Here is a 27,214-nt window from a genome sequence, read left to right as displayed (position 1 = left end):
TACTCAAGACGTGAAGATTACACGATTCCTCTTTTATGTTTGAAAACATCGTATATTTGAGTCTGACATACATAAATTGGCAATAAGCTTTCAGTAATTAAATAATTCTTCTGATGCAAAAGAATATACCTAAAAACCGTCAAACCTAAGATATATTAATTAAATAAATATTTATTTTTTGAAACAGATTTCGTAAATTATTGGAATTTTTTTATTATCTGTTTAAAGACATTTAGTGCCGACTAAGACCTAACCAGGTTACAAAAGCAGTTGAGAAAGAAGCTAGGACGTCATGTTGCTCAACCGGCACACGCTGAATAGCAATACATCGGATCATTAGGATGCAATGTGATGACAAACCCACTTATTTTCAGATTGGCAACTAGCCGCCGAGCGCAAAGCAATGACACATTGTCAATCTTTAAAGTAGTGTAAATGTCATTTCATGTCATTAATTTATTTTGATGTCATTTTTTGGAATAAATGTATATTTCTTATCTTTGGACTTATCTCTTCAATGGATTCCATGTATGGATTTATCTCTTCGATGGATTCTGTGAAAATTTACATCATAGTCTATATAGCAGTGATATAAAGTTCTAATTACTTTTACTAATTTTCATAAACGTTAAGTGAAGTAAAATCGTTACAGAATTTAAAAAAACCGTAAAAATATATATATGGTATTATATGTATCAGATCAATAAAAAAAATTAATGAATCTTGTGTAAAGAATGAAAATAATTATATACATCAAAAAAAAAAGGTTCATCAATAAACATCTAAGCCATAGATCACCTCCAAACCTAAGCAAATTAAGCGTTATTTAGCGTTATTATTTTTATAGGGACCGTAGGACCGGGGACGTATTAACAACCGCTCTGGTGTAGTGGTACGTGCAGTCGCCTCAAACACCGACTATTTTGCGTTCGATTCCCACTCGGGATGGATATTTGTACAAATATTTCTTTCCGGTTTGGATGTCTGTCCTTGTGGGTCTCCTCACCGTGCCTCGGAGAGCACGTTAAGCCATCGGTCCCGGTTGTCATCATTAATACCTGATAGTGATCGTTCCGCCAACCGGCAGTGGAGCAACGTGGTGGATTAAGCTCCAATCCCTCTCCTAGAGAAAAAGGCTTATGCCCAGTAGTGGGATGTTAGTACATAAATAATATACATCATTCGACCTTTTGTTATTAAAACAAATGTATTAGCGTCTTGTTTGGTATCCGGTCTTGACAAATAATTGTATATCCATTCAGTAAAGCCATTCATTCAAAGCGTTTTTTTATCGTGTTATAATAATATGGTATTAAAAATAAATCAGTCAGTTTCGTCTAGAATTTGACTTAAAATTTAAATAATACTAAGGATAATTAAGCAGAAGTCATTAATTTCATAAGAGGTACAACAAGTTTGCAAATAATAAAAACGTCGAACATTTGAATGTTAAGTCAGAAAAAAGTATGACACCGTTAATCATATAGACAACATTTCACAAATGTTTTAATATAAGAACTGCATGGTCAACCTTTTTTTAAATATGTTTTTATAATTATTCAAAATAGGAAATATAAACGTACTAGTTGAAACGAACTAGAGGTCGTATTATAACCTACCGTTAATATAAAAACATTTGCCTTATATATATGCAATAAATTTTATTGATTCACCTTGACTCTCATGAAGGACCTATATTTGTATATGGATTTTAAATAAATAGTGTGCGACACACCTAATATTTAAACATTATTTTAATATTACGGGTAAATATATATTTAAGGTTATGCCAAGACTAATTGAGAAATGTGCGTGTTTGTACTCTGGAGGTCTCCGAAATATTTGTTTTTTTTTTTGTTATGTAAAAAGGTCTTGCGCAAAACAGTTTATATATTTGCGAAGATTGTTAGCTTTGTTGCCTTTTAGATTCTTTAAAAAGTGTCAAAGATAAACTATTTCTCTGGCTATACTCGTATAATAATTATTAAAATAGTTAGACTTAGGATTACTATTCGATTTTTTTATTTGTAATTTAAACAAAAGCAGCTTTTGTTTTATTTAAATGGTATTTTTACACAGAATCTCAATTTAAAAATTTGATTACTAGGGTCAAGGAATTTACTCTACTAATTTAAAAATACATTTCGTAATTGCAATTAATTAGGTTACAAGCATGAAATAGTTATGAAATAATTGACAATGATTTGAAGTTTCCTTGAAAATAGTTAATCAAATCGGTCAAAGTAATCGATATATAATATATAAAAATAAAAATAAAATAAACTTTTCACAATAAATAAATGCTTTACACTCAACGACCCCCAGCAGGATTTTCTCCTGTGTTGGGGGTCCGGAAACACACACTATATAAATAAACTGAGGTAAGGCACAGCAGTAAATACCTTGCTCAAAACCTGGAGCAACCTGACTGGGGAACAGTGACGTGGGGAACATAACTTGTACCTTTTTAGCGCCCTCTCCCCATTCGAAAACCATATAATATGTCCAGCAGTAATTTTGTTTTGCGAACCATTTGGCGCCTTTTTGTGAGTAGAGCCCGGGGTATGATATCCCCTTGCCCCCGTCCCCTGGCTACGCCACTGCTGTGGAAGTGCCTCAATCGTTTCAAGTATTTTAGTGTTCCTGTGATGAGTAACATCCTAGGAGCTCCAGACCACCTAGCGGGATTGGGATTAGGAGCGGGGACGCGCTTGTGATGCCTTTGGTGCTATAGGCGTCTATAGGCTACTGTCAGTACTCACCATTAGATGAGCCGTATGCCGTATTGCCGACCTTGTTAAATAACGTGAACGAATTGAAATAGATAGCTAAACAAAATTAAGTTTGTTCCTATAGATTATAGACGATCGAACAATCTCCACTGTATCTTTTTCATCCCACATGATATTGGCGACATAATCAGTGTTAAATTAAAACAACTAAAAGTTATAAAACAAAGATTGAAGTTTATCTTATCAAAGTAATCACAACTGAAGTAGTAAAACTTAATAGCTGTCTAAAAGATAGGATCATATTGTGTTACACATATCAGAAAACTTTGAGTGTCTGATTAACGTCTAGGATCATTGATAGGTACTTCTTAATCCTGTGTGAAGTTTCTAAAGATTATTTAAATTCGGAAAAAGGAAGCTTTTGACATTTAATTTATTTTGAAAGCGAATTTATATTTATATTTATATTTATATTTTGTATGTATATTTTGTCAAACTTATAATTTTAAAGGTTGTTAGATCGGCTTTTAACACCATTTATTATCAATCATAAATTAAACAAAACCTTTATATATTTTTGACGAAGGTTGCCACACCTAAACCAGTAAGAAGAGAGATAACTGTATAATATACAACTATATAATAGTTATTAAGCATTTATCGGAAGAACATCGCTAGCAACACCTATTAATAATTTCAACAGTGAAAAACCTCTTTTGTCTGCCTAATTATTATTCATATATGACAATACTTCCCTACTAAGTATAGCAATTATTTCTAAGAACAGGTAATTATGACCCAGATGGTTTGGCTCAAACAAATTGGCAGTTTAAATTCTTATGCATTTATAATATAAAATTATGTCATATAAATTACATCTGCTTTATAAAATGAACAGAATACTAAATAAAATAAAATAAAAAGATCTTGCAGACTGTAATTCAGTTTTGTTAGATTAGTGAGAGATCGGTGACTGTTTTTTTAAATAATAATTATTATTAGACACATTGTTTCATTACTTGACAATTTATTATTAAACTTACAGATTATTTCACCAATATAATAAATTAGTGATAAATTAACTCATGTATCCTAACATAGTTGATAATATTTTCAAGTTTTTACACATTACTCGTTTAATGACTGTAAATAATATAATAAGTTACGCTTCAGCCTATAATATCCCACTAATGGGCATAGGCCTCTTTCCCCATGTAGGAGAAGGATCAGAGCTTAATCCACCACGCTGCTCCAATGCGGGTTGGCGAATATATTCCCTACTATGAGTAACGATCGCTATCAGGTGTACATGATAACAACCGGGATCGACAACTTAACGTGCTCTCAACAACAAACACCCAGACCACGGCAAACACCTATATGGCCAATACAAATGTCTGTCATGTGCGGGGATCGAACCCGCAACCGCCAGCGCAAAGGCCAATGCCGCCAGCAAAAGGTACAATCCATGACTGTGACCGTTGCGCCAACGCGGCGTCACGTATATAATAAGTTACTTGGTACTTAAAAGAAAAATAGTACCAAAACCTTAAGGAACATAACTCAAAGCCTATGGATATATAAGGAAGTAAATAAACGTTCTTCAAATGTTGAACTTAAATCAAGTATGTTTAATAAAGCAGAAGGAAAAATAATGAGAAATTTTTATTTTATTTATAAATCTTAAAGAATATAAAAAATATCAAAACAAAACATCACAAATCTTACAAAACAAGTATGATAATAAATCACATAGAATAGACGAGATATGTTTAATAATATATACTATTATTTCTGATAATGCAAAGCTATCAATTAAACTATAACTATCCTCCTGTAAAAAAAAAAAACGTTTTCGGTCGATCTAAATGATTAATGATTCAATAGACCATTAATAACTCATAACAAAAACTGTTGGTTTTTCAGTTAGTTGCCAAATTTGCTTTTGACTACGCATCGCCTCAGCGCGACCTTTTAAAAAACTCAACATCCCTCTCATGTAATCATCATTAAATCATATAAAGCTGCTATGATATTTTAATAGGCTATATATTATAATTGTAAGCTATAGGTTACAATATTAAAGATGCACTTCTCAAAGCAACTTGAACGTGACCTCCCGCGTCTGAAGTCAGAAACCTTGCGACCTTCCCTTGAAATAAATCGAAACATTAATTGCGCCGCTTTCGATGCTAATCGGTAATTAAAAAATAATAAATAACTTTGAACGAATCGATTAAAATTGTTTTAAAATAGTCATTAAATACATTACAGTCATAAATTCAAAATAATATTTACGTGTATGAAAAAAAAAAACGAAATCATTATTTTCTTCCAAGTTACTTGCCAAAACTTAAAAATTACCATCATAATTCATACAACATAAAACGTGCACTCCCATCACTAATTTGTACCTTAAAATACGAATATAGAGTTTAATTTCCATTAGCTGAAAATTTACAAAAGAATGACTCGCTATGATGACAGTCATTATACGTGGAAGCAATTTCCGAGACATCAGAAAGTTTGATTTCCTTATGTTTTACGGAAGGAAAGACTGCAGGGTAATTACCATTGGTTCAAGGGTTTACAACCACCGTGACTTGCGCGTATTAATCATGAAACGAATATAGCACTCGTTTCTTTAGTTCATTAACCTCTGTCTGTAAGGACGCTTTCAGTCAGATTTGGCAACGACCTACGGTTTATCTTAAGGTTGTTTTACTCAATCAAGCCGTACTTTCCCTTTACACGGGAGATTTTTAAGGTTTTTTTTTTTCAATTAGAAAATCAGACTTGACAATAAACTTAGGTTTTTCTTCAATTTATATTGTTGTACTGCGCTAAGCCGCACTTTCGCTTGATGTGGGAGATTTTTGAGCATTACTTACGTATTAAGTTTTTAATTTTTCGTTAATTAATCTAATTTTAAGCGGAACATTTATTTCTTCACTACGTGATGTATCTATGTGTATTATATGGACAAAAAAACATTTACAATGACTATATATTTATATATAAGGTATGAGAAAGGAGATATTTTGGTTTTTATATAAATAGTAATAATCGCAATATTTACACGATCTGGGTTATGGTAATCGCGTGTATATAATCCCACATACAATTTTGCGATTGTCTGAGAATAAATTTTATGTTCGTATTAAAAAAAAATTAATAGCTAAAGTTTATTATTCGGTACAGGATTGCATAAATGATAAAGATGTGTTGATTTAACGAAGCTGTATTCATGCAAGATATTACCAATTTTGTGTAAAAAGCACAATTTGTTTTTATTTATTTTTAAAGGAACTGCAGAGTTTCTTGCCGGTTTTTCTCTACAGAATCTACATTCCAGATCGGTGGTAGCTTCACTTTTAACACAAAGTCGCTTTTGAAACCTATTTAAATAAAGCTATTTTTGATTTTCATTCATTTGATTGAGTATCATTTTTATAAGCTTTAATCAAATTATGATAAATCATTTAATAGGCTAAATGCATCAAAACATTCTTAAATTAATAATTACTCATCCTCATTTTACGTATAATGTTTTAAGAGGTGTTTCGTCACTCGATTTAATATCATAATTTGACCAAGAGTGATATTTATACACACACAGAGATAACATGTTTCTAAGTCATCATCGTGACTTTCTTTAGTGTTGGATACAAATAACTAAAATGAGTACACCTTTGCAGTGGAAGACGCAAGCGGTCGCTACACCTCTATGTTTTACTGGGGCAACAACTACTGGACCGGGTCTGCGGAGCTGTGCAGCATCCTCAACGACCAGCACGCGCCTTCCAAACACAACAATCGTAAGTACACATATTAAGCCGTCATATTGATGGACTAGTTGATTGATTAGCCTGTAACGTCCCACTGCTGGGCATAGTCCTCTTTCTTCATATAATTAAATAAATATCTAATAACATACACACTCGTTCATAGCTAGATTTAATTTAAGAAATAGTCTTATCCACCATGCTGCTTCAAAATAAACGTCACAAGGTTTTGTGTGCCAGATTTATATATTTAGAACATTATATGTCAGATAACTATGTGGAAGTGGTAAAACTGGCTATAAATATAATTATTCAAAAATATGGGAAATTAAGATATAATCGCATTCCGAAATCGAAGTCAGTGAAAACATGTCCAACTATTTGTAGCCTGCGGCACAGCTTCAGTTCGGATGTCCACATAGTATTTCTAGTGTGAAGGTCATGTGGACCGGAACAGTTAGGAAATTATAAAAAAAAAGATTTATTATTTTGTGTACTTTTTATTATTCGGAAGTAAAATTCTCATCCCTTCATCAACATTACGGGTGGATATGTTAATATACGAAAAATATAAATGGCAAGAGGTAAAAATAAATTTTAATCCAGATTTATTTTGTCGATACACAAACTACTTTATGTTATTCTAACAACTTCGTAAGGCCACATTGTTAAATAAACAATTATATAATTATTGCTTTAAGGTTTTTATGTCATAAATATTGTTTATAATAGCCAGTCACTTCTCAAGGATTGACGAGTGCAGACCATTAGTATCACATTACTTTTTGTAGTTTATTTTATACAACTAGGTTGGCAAACAACCGTACGGCTCGGCCGTAAGCGATTACCGTAGCTTATAAACGCTTGCAGCACCAGAGGCATCGCAAATGCGTTGCCGAACCTATATGATATATAATATAATATCTTTTTTTTATATTATTTGTAACATAAATAAAGTTTTGTTATTTACCTTAAGCCCGAACGAAGGTTAAGCCGTACTATTTCAATGTCATTATTACCTACATATTTACATTTTGTTGATCTTCTTCCTGTTAATTTTAATGTTCTTAATGTTCATTTGTCCAACGAGTATGTAATTTTTTTATAGTAATAAAAAAAATATTTAAGGAGTTTATGAGTAAGAATGATATTTGCTGTATACTATTAGATGTGTAGCGACATCTATCGCGCGGCATACAAACTAGCGAAAAACTGACGTATCTTACATCGCGCTATCAAAGTTAACAAAGTGATTGAGTGTATATACAAGATCCCGACAACAACCGTTGGGGCAGTAGCCCACCAGACACAATACCCGTCTGGTTGAAGGATCCTCCCTTTTCCTCACACTCCCAAAGATGTATTTAAGTTAAAAACAAAAATCAAATTTTCTCAATAATATCTATTATTAAGAAAATTTGAACTCGACGTGTGTTAAAAAAAGAAATCTTTTTTGTGCATCACCAAACTCTACGTTTTTTCCATTAATATATTCATTTAAAAATTTGTAACACATAAAATGTTCATAAAAAGAATAAACAAATGATTCTCACACCATCACAAATTTATACAAATAAATAATCCGGTAACACTCAAGTAAAATAATTGTGTTTGCTGGCAAACGAAAAAAAAAACCGACTTCAATTACATCGACAAGTATAATACAACGTAGGTAGACGAAAAATTAGTCAAGTAAATACACATTTTCAAAGATTACTCCAAAAGTTGTAATCAGATCTTGATGAAATTAAAATGTGACCACATGATAAACATTGGCTTTTGATTAAATTAAAAATCATCTAAATCGGTGCACCCAGTAAAAGGTTATGCAGATTTTCGAAAGTTTCCCTTGATTTCTCTGGGATCATCAGATCCTGGTTTCCTTATCATGGTACCACACTTAGGATATCTCCTTTCCAACAAAAAAAGAGTTATCAAAATCGTTTCAAAAACGACGAAGTTATCCTCGAACATACATAAATATAAATATATACGGTCGAATTGAGTAACCTCCTCCTTTTTTTAAGTCGGTTAGTAAAAAAAATAGGAGCGTCTGTTTATAAAATTTAAATAACCGCTTTTTAGTGAATGCATATGGATGACGATTTATACACGATACATATGCTAAAATAACATTTTTTACAATTTTTGTCTGTCTGTCTGTTTGTTCCGGCTAATCTCGGTAACGGCTGGCCCGATTTTGAAGGGACTTTCAGTGGCAGATAGCTAATGTAATAACGAGTGACTTAGGCTACTTTTATTGTAGAAATTTATTTATTTTATAACTCTGCAAACTGAACAATTACTTTTTGTTAAATTCCACGCGGACGAAGTCGCAGCCACAGCTAGTTCAAAATAATATTCGCACACTATCAATTTGCTTAAAAACTTTAAGTTGTGAATTGTAAATAATGTATAAGTTTTAATAAACTATTGTTAAAATTAGTTTAATTGACAATTACATTTGCTTAATATAGACATTTATCTACTAACTAACATTACATTTTTCAAGTGTCAAATTATTTGACAAACAATCCATACCTACGACTACGGCTTTACCCACGATCGTGATTATTTTCTGGCTTTGAGCTCTGCCAAAGAGATTTTATACAACCAACCACGAATCGAATCTATCAATTAACAAAAACTTGAATGATTTACGTAATTAAAACAATTGAATATTTTTTTTTTTAATTTTAATATTTAATGAAAACCATTTAAATTGCTTATATGATACTTTGCACATAAACACGGAAATGTAATGTAAAGTGTAAAAAAGTTAAAACATTTTTAGTCCGTATAAAATGACAAAAACCTAAAAGCTATATCGGTTCGAATTCCTTTATGCTTTTTAATCATTATGTACAATGTTTCAGCGTACTTTTTGTTTTAAAACTTTATGTATATTTCGTTAAGTATATAGTTTAAGTAGCTTTTGCCCGTGGCTTCGTTCGCGCAGGAAACCTACCTAAGGAAGTACCTAAGGGTTAAGACTACTTATTTTATTAGCACAGAAAAATCAACTGAAAACGGACTATCAAAAAATTCGTTTAAATATTGGGGGTGTTGAGAACTATTTTTTTCTATTTACTCCCAAACGGTTACCCTGATCGGGATGAGATTTTCACAGAAATATGCAGAATAGATTCTAGATGCGAATTAATATTTGTCAGTGGAAAATGTACCGTTATAAAGTTATCACACCTTGAAAAACCATAATCTTCAATCCTCATAAAATCGAAGGGGTTGATTTTCAGAAAATCACGAAAGATGCTTATTTATTTTTGGGAGTACTCCTACGAAGTTTCGAATCGAAATGTCTATTTAATATTGTTTCGCCATACAAATTTCGAACCACCCCCCTTTTACCCCTTTAGGGATTGAATTTCGAAATATTGTTCCTTATTCCTTGTAAACATCATAAAGGGAAACTCTGTGCAAAATTTCAGCTTTTTAGGTCCAAGGGTTTGGTCTGGACGTTGATGAGTGAGTCAGGACTTATCTTTTTATATATAAAGATGAACATATTTATGATAACATTAATCTATTATCATAGATTGATGACTTCTTGAATGAGATCGCTCTGGAAGCAATGAGGCTACCAGTTGTATCTTTGCCATGTTAGAGTGTTAATTTTTTTTAAAATTAATTGTTCAATTGTTTCGTACGCTCTTAATTCTTTCATTCACTCATTCATTATTAGTGGCGCCTATTCTAGTAACACCTAAATTATCCTAAAGCTGAGATGTTGAACACCACAAATTGATGTGGCGTCACGATTAGCTCATAAAAAAATCTAAGTATTCTGTAATATATAAAATAGGTCATCTATAATTGAGTCTATAATTTTTACGCAACTATACTTTTCAATTAAATTGCAATAGTTACAGATGGATTCTATTTTATTAAAATTATGTAAATATATTTTAGGTTGCTCCTGCAGATCTATAAAAAGTTATGTAACTATTAAAATATATTCGTTTTTAAGCAAGTAAATATATATTTAGAAATAATTTAAGCATTACTCATAGAGTTGGTCAATTTTTGAATGTGATTTACAAAAAGAACGTTTAAAACGTCAAACAAGTTTTTAATAATTTAAAATTTCGTTCTTAAATTAAAATAAATTATTGTATTACAAAAATATATTACGAAAAACAAGGCTGACAAACCGTATGAACATTTATATTATTCTACGTAATGATATTTTCGTGAAAGTTGATATTTTAGTAAAATCTTCCGTGAAGGGTGATTGGACCAATATAAAAGTTCAAACAAGGATAACAAGATTTAGGTAAATATATAATTAAAGCTTGTTATTTGTACATGATTCTTATTATGTCTACAATCTTCTCCATGTAAATAGTCTTTGCTAAATAATATTAAAAATAATTGAATTTTCTCGCAAATAAAAAAAACCGACTTCAGTTTACATCGACATTATATATATAGGTATTATTAGGCATAGCTCATGTGGCTAAGACAAGTACCAGCTTTCAATTTAAAAAAAAAAAGAATTATTATGCGCTACATCCAGTAATAAGATATGAGGCAACACTAAAAAATACAGTCGAATTGAGAATCTCTTCTTTTTTTGAAACCGCTTAAAAAAGATAACGCGCCATATTTTTTTCTTTTAATAATTCTGTTTATGTTTTAATACTGTTTAATTTTAAATCGCATATAATTATTTATAGAAACAGATATTGTATAAAGTAAACAGCTATGAAAACATGTAGAGTTCGCGTTATATGTAAATATTATACCTTTATAATTTAATTAGAAAAACAATATAACGTACTGTTTATAAACCACCGCGTGTTTTCTTCTTATTATATATAGTTTAATTTTATTAAAAAAAAACAGTTCTATCTTATAAATAATTTAAAAAACTGCTTGGTTAAATTAAAACGTGCTAATTGAAAATTAACCTATACTATATATCCTATACTATACATACATGTAATACGTTTCGTGAATACGTAGTACTTTTCTGTCACGCCCTTGGAGTGCTTTTTAACCGACTTCAAAAAAAAGAGGAAGTTACTCCGACCGTATATATATATTTTTTATATATGTTCGGGGATAACTCCGTCGTTTATGAACCGATTTTGATGATTCTTTTTTTGTTGGAAAGAAGATATCTCTAGTTTAGTACCATGATAAGGAAACCAGGATCTGATGATGGGATCCCCGAGAAATCGAGGGAAACTCTCGAAAATCCGCATAACTTTTTACCGGGTGTATCGATTTTAATGATTTTTAATTTAATCGAAAGCCGATGTTTATCATGTGGTCACATTTAAATTTCATCGAGACCTGATTACAACTTTTGGAGTAATCTTTGCTAATTGGGTATTTACCTGACTGTTTTTTCTTCTACCTACGTTGTATTACTTGTCGATATAATTGAAGCCGGTTTTTCTTCGTTTGCTTGCAAACACAATTATAAGTTACTCGTACGACGTCGTTCGCTGCGACGGTTAATAAAAGACCCTACCTTTCTTAAAGCACTCTAAATCTCCAATAGTATTGGTAATAATTATCATCAAGGCAATAATATTTCAATGACCAAAAATATAAAAATAATCACATATTTTAAAAATGTAGGTATTTCGAACTTATATTCACCCATTTAAGAATATAAGTATCGTGGTCTTAAGATTTATTGATACCCTGACCTTGACATGCAAATAATGATTTTATTTATTTATTTACTATATGATAAGTGACAACAGATACACTAATAATAGTTTCTTGCAGATGAGCTTACAATAGGATGTCAATAATATTCTTTTAATTACAAGTTACAACAAAACACAAACTTTCAACGCTACTTTTAAAAGCAGCACCTAATTACATAAACTTTGTGTATAGTACTAATTAATTTTAAAACGACAATAACACCTAACTTAAGAAATAAAATATGTATTATAAAATACGTATTATAAAATATCCTCGAAACATCGTCGGAAGCAACATTGGAACAAGGTTGATATGATCTTTATTACCGATACGTACACATAAAATAATAGTTTAATTAAATTAAAAAAAAACATGCTTTTATAAATAAACCAAATTAAAAAGAAAAATCATTTAATCCTGAAGATCTTAATTAGTATAATGGAATAATCTTATCAAATTATTGTATTGTCATCGGTTCTAGATAAGTCTACTAAGTTTAAATGAAATCTGAACTTTTAAAGTGGGACGAAATGAAGTCCGAAGGAGTCGTTTACAAACATACAAACAAACAGGTGAAGCTAATAAAAACCGTGTAAGAAGTAAGAGGTTGATGTCTGTACACAGGAGATACTTAGAAAAACTCTACGGGGTTGTTTGTAAAAGCATGGATGATGTTGCTTTCAGTAATCCTAGAAGTCTAACTAAACATACGATTATATATCAAATTGTATCAAGTAATAAATTAGAAAAATGATAACCGAGTCGTTTTGTACACGCATTTTTTACTATCGACTGCCTTTGTCTTTACTATTAACATAATGACTAAATGACCTATTAATATCTACTCAAGTTTTTTTTTTTTTTTTAATCAAACATGTTAATCAGCCTAATTCAGACACAGTGTTTGTACTTAGAAAGTAATTGCTTCTTTGTAAGCTTCATTTTAGCTTAATTTTTTGCAAAGAAATAAAATTACACTATTACAAATTCCACGCGTAAAACGTCGCGGGTAAAAGCTAGTATTGTATATTATGGCGGGTGCTATGTTTGAACAAGTTTTGACCAAATATCGCATTGTAATGAGCCACCGTATCGAAGTGTAAAGTCCTTCTCATACGTGTTTCATTTTAATTAAATTTAAAGTAATCTCATACAACATCTATTAATACGTGAAGCAAAAACTTTGTACCCTTTTTACGAAAATTGCGTGGCCGGGGGAGTATGAAATTTCGTACACCTATAGTTTATATAGAGAAGGAGTGCAGAATGCTAATATTTTTTAAAAATTATGCTTAAAAAATACATTAAATCAGTAAAAAAAACATTACACACACTACCATGTATTTGGCACACACACTACCATGTATTTGACACACACACGCATACAGATGTATACCCTTTTATTTATTGTTAAGTCTGTAGTCAAATTGACAAAAAGGTTCTTAATTTTAATTATTGAAAAAAAGGTTCTTTATTTTAGTCATTTTTCGGTTTTTTGTTAATTAAATTATTAAGCATGTTCGAATTTCGACCACTGGACGACCACTAGTAACGATTATTACATAATACGCAAAAGATAACCGGATTTTGTAGCAAAAAAAAATTATAATATTTACGCAGTTTTTTTTTTTAATTTTAACAGAATTCCATAAACAAATAAAATGTCATAATGATTTCATCACAACTCTGTTTCTATGTACTTGTCGGTCCTGCCCATTTATTGATATAATCTGTCGATGAATATTAAACAATTAAGTCATGAAATATTCTGATTTAGTCGTTATAAAATTCAAGTTTTTTAGCGTTAAACGAATTTTAAAATAAAAAATAATATGTCTATTATAGAATCTACTTCAATTATGTAAAAATAGCTGACACGGCGAAATTCGTACCACTATGTTTTTTTTTTTTTTTGTAAGAAAATAAATAAATTTTAAATTTTCTTTTAAATTTTCTATTCATAAAAACCTTGTCAAAAAGTAAAAAAAAAAAACAATTATCCAATTTATCGTTGTCATTGACGTATGTCGTTTGGGGTGTATGCGCTAACATGGGTACATAGCAGGAATTATAGCGTTACCGTTCGTTCCGTAACAAAACTTATTGTTTTTCTTTAAAGACTCACGATATTCTCAACTGTCTCTGTAAAAAGAGAATTAATCAGTATACGTCTATGAGTGTCTATTGCAAAGCGCGCAATTTGTAGCTCTTCGAAGTATGTGCATGCCGTTTGAATCGATCTGCGCAGATGATCTTTACATCTGCCACTGAGTCTGTGGAATAAAAGTGTAAGGTTTGTGCGTCGACCACACCAGCACAATCTTCAAAATATCATGCCATCCTTATCTTTTTTGTAATCCTCCCATTACGCTAAATAGGTTATTGTTAAGCGGGCGGAAAGTAAGACACATGTAAATTGTTTTTAGTAATTTTATATATAAAATTCTCGTGTCACAATTTAGTTACATTACTCCTCCGAAACGGTTAGACCGATTATTATGAAATTTTGTGTGCATATTGGGTAGGTCTGAAAATCGGCCAACATTTATTTTTCACACTCCTAAGTTGTAAGGGAGGGGGGGATTTAGGGGATTAATAACATATATGGCAAAACAACGTTCACGGGGACAGCTAGTTAAACTATAATTATCTCAATTGTTGTGTTATTGAATTAGACAATAGAATCATTCTAAAGGCAGTAAACGTTTACGTAACCGACTCAAAGAGCGAAGGCTTTTGACAACTGGAGCGTGACATTTTAGAACGTTAAAACTATACGTAAAGTAAATAGCAACGTGCGATGTTCGAGGTGTATTTACTGTTCAAGTATGTCAAAACATTTTTACACTTTTAGGCAAATATTTACAAGTAATTTGAATTATAGGAATTTATTTCTGGAAATTATATATTTAGAAAGGTTATTGAACCTTAGGGAGTGAAACATCTTATTAAAAATTGCCTTCAACTTTGTTTCATTTTTATTCAAACTAGGAATTTCTAAATGCAACAAATTTTAACAGAAGTACGATTTAAACTCTTGTCACACTGAAAGATCAATAACGAAAAAGAATATTAATCACCTTCGTAAAAGCTTTTGACTGATTTGGCAAACTACGATGCTAAAGTAAAAATGGTGTCATTGTGGTGTCGTAATGAATACGTAACAGTAAAACAAAAGTAATTTTCTGACCGATGCACACAGTAAATTACCACAACTATAACAAAGAAAGTTATGATAAGAACCACCGAAAGTCCAACTTGCTTGCACGCAGACAACGACAAAACCTACATCTTAAAAACACATACACATCATATCGACAAAAGAACGTAAAAGAAAAAATAATTATTACATTTCGGGAATACTTATTTAAGAATGTCATTCAGACATGTAAGTTTCTTATGATTATTAATTTTAAAATTTATTATTCAAATGCACTTTAATCTAAGACCATAACACAGTTTTCAAAAATTGCAGGCTATACAAATAAAGCGCCGAACAATTGTACGGTGTGCCTGGTGGTACACGGTTACCTTGGCCTATGGACACCTACAACACAAAGTAACAGATGTATTGCTAATCCAGCCCCCGTCCAAATATTAATACTATAAATGAGCAATATTATTACACTGTAGTCTTTTAAAAAGTTAACGTATTTCCCCAGTCGAGCTGCTCCAGATTATGCAGCAGGATATTTCTTGCTGTGCCTTACCAAACAGGTTGTGAAAAGTCTAAATATATTTAGTAATATTTTATTATTTTCTTAGGAAGCAGAGGCTCACAGATCTTCAGCGAATGGCGTCAAGATGTATCTGTCACTGGACTAGGCCCGCCCTTCGACACCGCCTTCTACAATGTGCGCATGTCCGTCTCGACGAACATGTCCGAAATTATTAAAACTGTAAGTTATATTTACTAAAGTTAAACTTAATTTACATTCCAAATAATGGACTATTACAAAATACACAGTAAACAGGGATAGTAGTAGTAGTAGATCTGCATAAAAAAATTTTTAATTGTCTTTCGTAGAATCGAACTTGCCAGACATAATTATTATTATTACAAGAATGACATAATTATTCAGCTGATATTTTTTTCTTCTATAAGGTCGAGGTACTACACTGTTTTCTTTTTTTTTATCACATGGTCGTCTGTTCCTATGGTAAGAAACTTAATGCTTGTGTTACAGGTAACAGCCGACTGTTATAACTATATTATTTTTTGATAAATATACATATAAATAATACATATATAAATATAAATACAAATATTATACCCAGACTCAGGCGGGAATCGAACCCGCAACCCGCGGAACAGAAAACAGGCACTACAAACTGCGCCAACGGGCTAGTCGAATTATCTAAGTTTTCTTCCCAACGAAGAAAAATTATAAAAATTTCGAAAAACCAATTATGAAATAAACAGTACAGAATTCTATAACTAACTTTTCGAATTTTCGAATCTAAACATACCTTTCGAACAATTTACAATAAACGGTAGTACATCCTAACTGTGTGTTATGTAAAACTTTTATACTGTAACAGACACAGTCAAGTGAAATCGCATGACTCATTAAAGTATTTTACGATGCCATGGAGTGATAATTGTGTTCTCTATCTAAAACCTCGCTTAAATTTAAGTGAGACCACGCAACAAGTACCATCATTACATCATCATTACAGCCTATACAGTCCACTGCTGGACATAGGCCTCCACAAGTTTACGCCAAAAATAACGTGAACTCATGTGTTTTACCCATAGTCACCACGCTGGGCAGGCGGGTTGGTGACCGCAGGGCTGAAATTGTCGCAAGTACAAGTACCAGCCTCCACAAAAAAAAAAAATACCGTCGAGTTAAGAACCTCTTCTTTTTTTAGTCGATAAGTAAATGTTAAAAACGCATTTAATACAATTGTCTCACGACTGACCAATTACTCTCTGAAAACTCTACAGCGTCGTACTGTCCACCTTGGTCTCTGCCTCCCGCGGGCGTGTTCCCGCGAACAGGTAGCCGACCTGGTGAACGCAGTGCGCGCTCCGCTGCTGAATCACAAGGTCGTCACAGTGCGCTCGCCCCAGCACGGCGGCTACTCCTACATACAGGACCCCACCTTCCACATACTCTTGTGAGTATCATATACATGAAAGCTTTGAGAGATACTTTTTTTTTACGCAATTCGGTCCGCAAACAAGGGTACGGTTCACCTGATGGTAAGCGATTACCGTAGCTTAGAAGTATTTCTAAAACACCAGAAGCATCGCAAGTGACCCTATACGCAATTCCCCTACTTTAGTTTAGTCGACAAAGAAATTGTATTAATATAATTATGTCAAGTTAAATGGTAATGAGAGTTACAAACAAATTGATGTCGCATAAAGTAAAAATTTAAACAATGCTCTAGAGACACATATATGTCTAAATTTGTATTTATGCACTCGCAATAGTGTCTATTTGTTTAGAGTCACATATAACTAATAGCTGTGAACTAAGTACAAATAAATATACTAAATGAGCTATTACTTCACACGTATATAATTGTATTTGCTCGCAAACGAAAACAAAACCGACTTCAATTACATCGACAAGTAATACAACGTAGATCGACGAAAAAATAATCAAGTAACTACACGTTATTAAAGATTACTCAAAAAGTAGTTATCAGATCTCGATAAATTTAAATGTGACCACATGACAAAGATCAGCTTTCGATTAAATTAAAAATTATCAAAATCGGTACACCCAGTAAAAAGTTATGCGGATTTTCGAGAGTCTCCCTCGATTTCTCAGAGTCATTAAATCCTAGTTTCCTTATCATGGTACCAAACTAGGTATATCTCCTTTCTAACAAAAAAAAGAATTATTGAAATCGGTACATCCAGTAAAAAGTTATGTGGTATAAATACAACGTAGGTCGACGAAAAAAGCGTCAAGTAAAAAAGCATTATTAGATATAACTCGAAAAGTAGTTGTTAGATCTCAAATAAATTTAAATGGGACCAAATGACACACACCATTTTTCGATTAAATTTTTTTTTTGTCGAAATCGGTCCATCCAGACAAAAGTTCTGAAGTCACATTCATAAAAAAAATACAGTCGAATTGAGAACCTCCTCGTTTTTTGGAAGTCGGTCAAAAACAGTGCAGTATCCATATATCGTTGACATGACTTACAGAATATAAGCAATTGTATTATCTGTATATCAATCCGTATCTGTCTTAAAACATTTAATAAAAAAATCCACTACTAAACACAGCTGACATAACACTTGTTTCAAAACAAAAAAAAGCGAAAGGTTTCACTTGTAATGACTGTCGTGTGGCGGAGGCCAAGGCGCCTCGAGCGCTCCACATCGAATTACATCATAGAAAATTATCTGGGTCAAACAGAAACTGTATTACAGATTATTACTAGTATCATAGAATGCTTGTTGGCGGCGTTGTGGGCGCTAAACACCTGCTTGTGTTACTGCGTTGGGTGTGTCGTATAATGTTGCCTTTAGTAATCAATACTCCTGGTTGATTGTACATCTATGTAAAATATGTACTAACGCTACCTTTTTTAACATCATAATTTTCTCAGTTTTCGATTTTGCTCACATACAAACGTCCCAGTTTGCAATTCCCAAACTTCCCAAAGCTGGCTGGTAAAGAATGCTTTTAGAGTTAATTGCGCCTTAAATGATGCATCTATGTTATATTATATACAGCTACATTTAGCTTCTAGTAAAAATACAAACGAACAAGTCTTTTTAAGCCTTCATTAGCGCCATTTTGCTTTAAGTGCGAAGAAGCAATTCCCGGAATTTTTTGTTAATATTATTTACAGCAAACTTATGTTCATAGATTTCATCAATAAAAAATCAAAAGTGAAAAAATACTTGGAAAATTTTTGCAACAAAATTATCGTTTATTTGAATTACAGGGCAGTATCATGTATAGTGAGTCTGCTCCTAATCGCCGGGACCGCGTATGACATGAAGATCGCCCGGGAGGTACGCGCGCGCAGGTGTCGCGTAGCCAACATGGCGTCCGCTGAAAACGGCTCGCCTGATTTGAGAATGAACTTAAATGGACTTGATTCTATCACTGTTTCGAAAGGTATATTGACTAAATTTAAAAAATAACAATAAATATATCACTTGTGTCCTTGAAAGTATGACCGTCTTCAAATGATCGAATGCTATTAAATATAATATATAAAAACGATTCAGCTTGTAACATTCCACTGCTGGACATAAGACTCTTTCTCCATGTAGGAGAAGGGTATTTAAATATAAGCTAGTGTATTAATTTATGAGTCAGTATTGATTGAATATCACTGTTTCGTTAAAATTGGTCATCATTATTTTAGAAGAACCTATAAGCAGCTTTGTTAATTATGTTGAAATCGTGATCAATATCCAATATACGAAACAAATACTTGAATTTAATATGAAATTGTCGAATATATTGCGGAAATATGCATTAAATAATTCAAATGATGATGTTCAATGATGAGATGTTCAAACTCCTTTAAATTACAGGCAAATCAATGTACAACGTGAACAATAATATTGCTATAAATAGTAATAATTCTGAAGAACGATTGACTGCTGAGACATCATCAACCACTGAAGAGGAACTTAAACTAAGTAAGTTCATTGTGTTGGACAAATTATATTTAGGGTTGAATTTTTTTAGAAATAAGGGTTTTAATTTTGGCACAATATCATTTGACTTTTTTATGCTTTTTTGTTAATTGGTAATAGCTAGTCCCATGTAATTTAAAATGTATCTCGGTAAATATAAGATCTGCAATGTTGTGAACAATATCTAGTAAATCGTATGAAACAAATCCTTGACTTTAATATTAAATTACTGACTCCGTATCCTTTCAAACAGGTATTTGGTCAGAGCTGCTACTGTCTTTCTCCATGAAAGCGAATATCCTGCAAATCTTCGACCAGTCTGTCGGATCAGACACCGTACCGGAAGTTCATGGCTTGCGTTCCTTGTCGATGGTCTGGATCATCTTCGGGCATACATGTATTGTAGTGTTTAAGGTAAGACTCAAGACTTCTAGAATCAATACCTAATTCCTATTGTACTGATATTTTTGAGTTAGTTAAGTTAAAGGATATTTTGCTAGAGACGCTAAATAAGGCTTTCTTAATATTCAGGCAGAAAGTAGAGGGAGGTCGAAAGAAAGAAACCAAGAACAACCAAAATACACAGATTAGATACTTGTCCACAGACACGAACAACTACTGCTTATACTGGTATCTAAAAGTAGAAAATTGACAAATATATACAGAACAGAGCTATAGCTTACAGGACACATAGACATATATCACCTGGTTTAATTTCATTATATTATACCGTAGATGTTCATGAATGAAAACCTAAAATTTACATTTACAAACATACAAACAACCATTGCTAGTTAGCGTTTTCTGAAACTACTATAGCAGTGTCATTCCGCTCTGAATCGACATTAAATTGTATTGGCGTACAACCTTCAGGAATTACTGATGATGACCGTTGAACTCAAAGCGGCACTTATAATAATGAAACAAATACCATTTGTTAGGTTTATCTGTCTAATTAAGTTGGTATCTCACGAACAATAGATACCTTTGACCAGTAAATTTAATCGTTACTCATTGTATGGTTGGGGACACAAACAAACAATAAAATACACACGACACACTCATTGTTAGTTATAACTTATAACACAGATTTTACCTCAATTAAACAATTAGTTGTTAGATGAAAGAAAATTATACTTTATAAATTTATTCGCAGTACGCCGACAATACTGCCTTGAGGGCGATTCTAGAAAAGAGCTTCTGGTTCCAACTTATCATCAGTGCCGTATACAGCGTCGATACTTTCTTCTGCCTTGGGTAAAGAATTTACATTATAATATTTTCCATTCAGTATTGATATATAACTTATTAACGTAAAGAATTACGATATTTATTACACATATCACCATGTGCTTATTTTAAAAAGACCCTGTGAAAAAACTCCGATATAAAATGTTAAGTTCCATTGGGGATCCTGATGAATCTATCTGGATCGACAAATGCACAGATAAAAATTGTATTTTAACGTATCGAATATGAATAAGCTATTTGGAATCCCTGTTTCAAACACACAATAGCTTACAATAACTTCCCATCAATTATCGTTTTTATTTGGATCTATCTGAAGCTTTCAGAAAGGTAAATGTACCCTCAAAAACTTTTGATGTCACTAATAGTCGTAAACTCTTCGACATTAATAAGTATACATTACGAGTAAAATTAAGATGTTTATTAAACTTTATATTTTTTTATCACACTAATGTCTACTTGTTTGTTCCGACAGCGGTATGCTGGTATCTTTCTTGTACTTCCGCACCAACGCGAAGGGTAGTCTGGATCGCCTAACGAAGGGTCGTCGCAAACTCACCGCCGGCGTAATACAGTTCTTCGGTCTCATCGGATATAGATTCGCAAGGTCTGACCCCCTTCTTTTATTTTAACCTATCTGTTTAGATAATATTTTTGATAATTTTAATCACTGTCATTTTATTAGTATTGGTCAATACTAACCTATGTTTAATCGTAAACGTAACTTTAATCTCCATTTAGGCCTACCGGTTTACGTTCTGTTGTTGTTATTTACCACAAGTTATTACTAACAAGATTGGCATTATACATTGTCCTTTGGAATAAAGTCCAACACGTCATTACAATTGTCCAAAATTCCGGAACATATTCTACTACCTAAAAAAATAGTTTGAACTCTGAAAACAAATAAAAATGGTGTTTAAAGACATACAAAATATCTTTGTCAGACTTACGGCACCGTACCTGTTCATGCTGGGCGTGGTGGAGGTGACGATGAAGTGGTTCGCGCACAACGCGGTGTTCGAGCCTCCAGCGAACGACCACGAGACGTGTCCGCAGTTCTGGTGGAGGAACCTGCTCTACATCAACACCCTCTTTCCCGTCGAACAAATGGTAAAATAGATACAGAAAATAATCTAACAGATAAATCACAAGGAGGACTTTGATAGAATTTAAAAGCACTACCTCCTGCTTCTAGAATGCTATGATCATAAACCTTTCAATTTCACTTCGCCATATAATTTTTGATTTCATTTGACAGTTTCTGGAAAGTTTTATAAGTTTCTGGAAGAAGAAAAAAAATTATTAAGAGCATATTTTTTTCCAGTGCATGCTGTGGAGTTGGTATCTCTCTGACGATACACAGTTCTATGCTGTCAGCGCTATACTCCTTATCCTCGCTACAAGGTGTGTATTTGAATCTTTTTATTTACTTTCAAGGTAACTTGAAATTCTCTTCTGCTTTAAAATGTTCTGTAAATCATGATAATTAAATACATTGCTATGTTTTTTGTCTCAACCGACCTTTTAGATACAAACATCCAAGCTGAGATCAGAGTCAGGGAACTTACTTAAATACACTATCGATAATAAAATGCTGTATGTAGTATCACTCGAAGGAAGTAAATATACAAAATTAATTTTCAAATTTTCAAATTGTGAAGTAAAAACTCATTTAAACTTGTAGTCACTTCAAGCTATCAGCAGTACTCACGGGGCTCTTCTTCCTGTCGTCCCTCATCACAACGGGCTACGTGTCGTACAGCAGCGAACACATCCCGAACAGTGAAGACCCGTTCACACAGTTCGACAAGATCTACGACAAGCCTTGGACGAGACTCGGTCCATACTTAGTTGGAATGGCCACTGGTTGGATATTGTTTAAGACCAATTTGAAGATCAAAATGGGCAAGGTGAGAATTTTTTGATTGATTGATATGCTAAGGCCTCATTCTCCTCGTAGGAGAAGATTCAGAGCTTAGTCCAAAGAACCTTTTTAACTACAGTAAGAAACCTTTTTAAATACAGCAACTTTTTTAAAACTATATTCGTCAACATATTAGGATATTAGGATGATATTATTTTACTAACCAGTACTTACTACGTACGTACTACATAGTAATTTCTTTTAACAAAATTTCCTCACTGTAGTTTACTGACGTGCTTAAGTAAAAATAAGTAACTGTTTTCATAGATTTCGTAATATATTGACGCCATTATATTTCTTTTATAACTACAATTGTAAAATATTTCACTAAGCCTATATTAATATTGTAATACCATACATTTAGCTCAAATAAATCCAAACATAAAATTTTTAGTATCCGACCGAAAGTTCGGTTTCGGTTTCGGTTTCGGCCGAGTTTCGGCCAAAAATCAAGTTTCAGCGGTAGTTTCGGTTTCGGCCAAAATTGGCCGAAACTTTTGCCGAAACCGAAACTGATTTCGGAAGTTGTCGTGCACGCTCACCTTACTTCGTTACTCGCGGCAACGCTTTAGATTGATGATTCTTCTAAGTACAAATACAAACCAAAGTATTTATTAATAAGATTTCAAAATAGCAATACTTAGTATTTATTATTTAATGAAACAGTAACAATTAGTGATTTGATAATATTGATAACTGATAAACATTTTGCTATGAGAACTTAATTTGAAAAAATAATAAAAATATTTTCAACTAGCCAACCCGTGCCCACTTCGTTGGGCGTTAATTATGATTATATTAACCAAATAACATACTTTAAAGAGCAAATTTTATAGCTCTTAAATAAATAATATGTTGCTCCAACGCCATCTATCAAAAATCGAGAAAACGTCGTCGATAAACTAAATTATGACTAAATTAATAACGTCGAAAGAATAATAAATTGTTTTCTAATAGCGATAGATGGCGCTAGTTTATTTACTATTTTGATATTATATTTTAATCTTTTTCTTATTTACTGATTTTTTTGTTCAAATACAATAAAATATAGCCTATGTCACTTCTGAATAGTGTAGCTTTCTGTTAGTGAAATAATTTTCATGATCGGATCAGTATTTGCGAAGATTACCCCCTACATACAAACAAAGTTATAAACTTTACCTCTTTATAATATTAGTATAGATATTTTTTATATTATATTAAATAAATGATTACAACAAAATAAATATACTGTCTTTCCATGTCATGTCCTAATTAAAGCAGAATAATGGGTAAAATGCACAAAATTTCAATATTTTAAGGAATTTTATACTTGAACACATGAGTTTCGGTTTCAGTTTCGGCCGAAACTGGAGCCACGGCCGAATATTCGGTTTCGGTTTCGGCCTGAAACCTAACTTTCGGTCGAACACTAAAAATTTTCTTTGCCTTTGACCTTAAGCGCGGCAGCATAGTCACTGCTAAGTAAATATATCGTCGAGCGGTCAATATGACCGTCCACAGGTGTGGGCGTGCGTGGGCTGGGCGGTTTGCGCGGCGACGCTGCTGTTCCTCATCTTCGGGCTGTACCGCGCGGAGCTGGACGTGGCGTCCGCCGCCGCCTACAGCGCGCTCTCGCACTCGCTGTGGGCCGCCTGCGTGGGCTGGGTCATCATCGCCTGCTCTACGGGACACGGAGGTGAGGAGCGCTACAAGTTGTGTTTAAGTTTGGTACAGTTATGCATATTCTACATTAAATCCACATACGTTTCATACTTTCTGAAAGACAAATAAATACAACAATAATAATAAATAATAAATGTTTATTGCATCAATAACCAACACATTACAATAATAACACAAAGGTTGACTTCTTCTTTTGAGTACAATAACCTCCCGTGCCAGAAGGAGTCACTCTTCCTTAACACACTCATACTTAATAGAAAGTTATAAAACGAAGCAAACTAAGCTTTACAAATAATACAAATAAATAAAAGGATAAAGAAAATTGTTAGTAATAACCTGTATGTGTGTGTGCGTGTGTGTGTGTGTGATTTTTGTATATGAAAACTAAGTATTTAGATATCCAAACTTATTTACAAAATATGCTCAAATAAAACTTCTGTATCTTCATAATTTAGTGTTTAATACTAATGTTTAATTTATAATGGCTGTTATTATGTATTTTATTGTGTGTATTTAATTATGTAAATGATGTTTGGAAGAGATCGATTTTCCAACGATAAGACCGCCTTTGTACATTTTTCTTTTTATGTCACTATTTTTATTTATTTTATTTTTGTTTCTCTAAATGGTGACCAATAAAAAGTATTTATTATTACTATGATAACAATGTCTTGGCATGTAGTATTCATTACATCATTACAGCCTATACAGTCCACTGCTGGACATAGGCCTCCACAAGTTTACGCCAAAAATAACGTGAACTCATGTGTTTTGCCCATAGTCACCACGCTGGGCAGGCGGGTTGGTGACCGCAGGGCTGGCTTTGTCGCACCAAAGACGCTGCTGCCCGTCTTCGGCCTGTGTATTTCAAAGCCAGCAGTTGGATGGTTATCCCGCCATCGGTCGGCTTCTTAAGTTCCAAGATGATTGTGGAACCTTGTTATACCTTAGTCGCCTCTTACGACACCCACAGGAAGAGAGGGGGTGGCTAAATTCTTTAGTGCCGTAGCCACACAGCACATTCATTACACATAAATTATAGTTAATTTGCTATTTATTTTTATAATGTGTGTGTAAATATGCATTGTGTTCAGAAGACACACTTTAATCCTTGGATATAAGCTATGATTAATGAAGGCCTACAATAAGTATTCCCGTGTCCCCAGGCTGGGTGCGGCCGCTGCTGTCGGCCCCGGCGCTGTACCCGTTCTCGCGAGTGACGTACTGCGCGTACCTCGTGCACCCCGTCGTGCTGCGCTACGTCGCCATGCACCTCACGCACCCCATACACTTGGGAGAGCTACTCGTGGTCAGTACACATAATTATTATGATTAAACGTGATTATGACTACTGTAATTTAATAATAATAATAATAATACTTTATTTTTTCCAAATAAAAAGATTTACATATGAAATTAAATGTAGGTAGCTACAAAGTAATTTCACAGTAGTTATATTTAGGATTCCTCTGCTGCCATACTAGGACAACCTGTGTTACGACATGCAGCGTCAATCCCCCAGACAATGACAATAAGTAGCTACTTGAACAACACAAGATTATACATATGATACAAATGATATAACATTATGTACTTTTTTAAAATTTATTACTATTTTATTTTATTTTTTTACTAATTTACATAATAACTTTCCAACTTTTATTAATTTTGTTTTATATAAAAGGTCCCAAGTAACAATAAAATTACGAATAAACGAAGTTCGAAACTTTTGATTGTTGGAACATATTGTATAATTTCTGTGCCTATTTAGTATTTTCGTTGTAAATTTATATCTATAGCTCTGAATGTTGTTTCAAGATAATATGTAGTAAAAATAACTGTTGAACTGTAAGGACCTCACAATATTTTTTTATGAAATGTTTACAAAATACGTTTTGCCTGCAAATTGAAGTCAATATTCGAAAAAAAAAAAGAGAACAAATACTTTGACAAGAATAGTCATAATAAGGCTTTAATAAAATAAACATTTCTTTTCAGTTCGTTCTTTTCCTGGGTCTAACCGTGATATCATACTTCCTGGCGTTTGTCATATCTGTGGCGTTCGAGGCGCCCATCGTCACCATGCTCAAGATACTGTCGCCGCAGAAGAAACCCCACCGAGTGTGATACTAATACTCTTAACCTATATAATATGTATTATATACATAGGTTACATCGATCCTGATGCAGGGGAACTAAAATATGTTATTAACAGCTTTATAATGTTAAAACAATATTTTTATATTAAAGAAACAGGTTTAAAGTATAAGCGTCACCCTTAGCTTTACCATTTACGATGTTGCAATTTACGTATCCACTCCGTTTACCAATTTTTCTGCCTCAAATGTTTTTAATATTATTTAATATATAAAATATGTTTTATATTTATTTTGTTTCCTGATATGCTGCAATTTAAATTAATTGAGATTATACTATTTTCGGTTACTTTAAATCACGTATGTTCATTGATTTTATTGAATTATGTGATTTGTAATGGTAATAGCCAACGAACATTTGTGAGTCAAAAGAGATACATTTGTAACCA

At 32.7% G+C, this 27,214-nt stretch overlaps 1 protein-coding gene across 1 annotated transcript in view; it reads left to right on the top strand.

Moving 5' to 3' along the window:
- LOC123662550 overlaps window positions 1-26,796 on the top strand; it is a 55,020-nt gene extending 28,224 nt beyond the window's left edge. The window contains exons 2-15 of the mRNA XM_045597396.1: window positions 6,431-6,550; window positions 15,968-16,101; window positions 17,154-17,326; window positions 19,124-19,299; window positions 19,725-19,832; window positions 20,083-20,243; window positions 20,986-21,086; window positions 21,553-21,684; window positions 22,025-22,190; window positions 22,405-22,484; window positions 22,765-22,990; window positions 24,508-24,682; window positions 25,836-25,978; window positions 26,668-26,796. Of these exons, the coding sequence (XP_045453352.1) occupies window positions 6,431-6,550; window positions 15,968-16,101; window positions 17,154-17,326; window positions 19,124-19,299; window positions 19,725-19,832; window positions 20,083-20,243; window positions 20,986-21,086; window positions 21,553-21,684; window positions 22,025-22,190; window positions 22,405-22,484; window positions 22,765-22,990; window positions 24,508-24,682; window positions 25,836-25,978; window positions 26,668-26,796 (2,024 nt within the window). The remainder of the gene's footprint in view (window positions 1-6,430; window positions 6,551-15,967; window positions 16,102-17,153; window positions 17,327-19,123; window positions 19,300-19,724; window positions 19,833-20,082; window positions 20,244-20,985; window positions 21,087-21,552; window positions 21,685-22,024; window positions 22,191-22,404; window positions 22,485-22,764; window positions 22,991-24,507; window positions 24,683-25,835; window positions 25,979-26,667) is intronic.
- The last annotated feature ends 418 nt before the right edge of the window (window positions 26,797-27,214 follow it).

Source organism: Melitaea cinxia, chromosome 2 (genome assembly GCF_905220565.1).
Source record: "Melitaea cinxia chromosome 2, ilMelCinx1.1, whole genome shotgun sequence".
Lineage (NCBI taxonomy): Eukaryota > Metazoa > Arthropoda > Insecta > Lepidoptera > Nymphalidae > Melitaea > Melitaea cinxia.
Note: the sequence above shows the minus strand (reverse complement) of the source record. Positions and strands in the feature narration are given on the sequence as shown.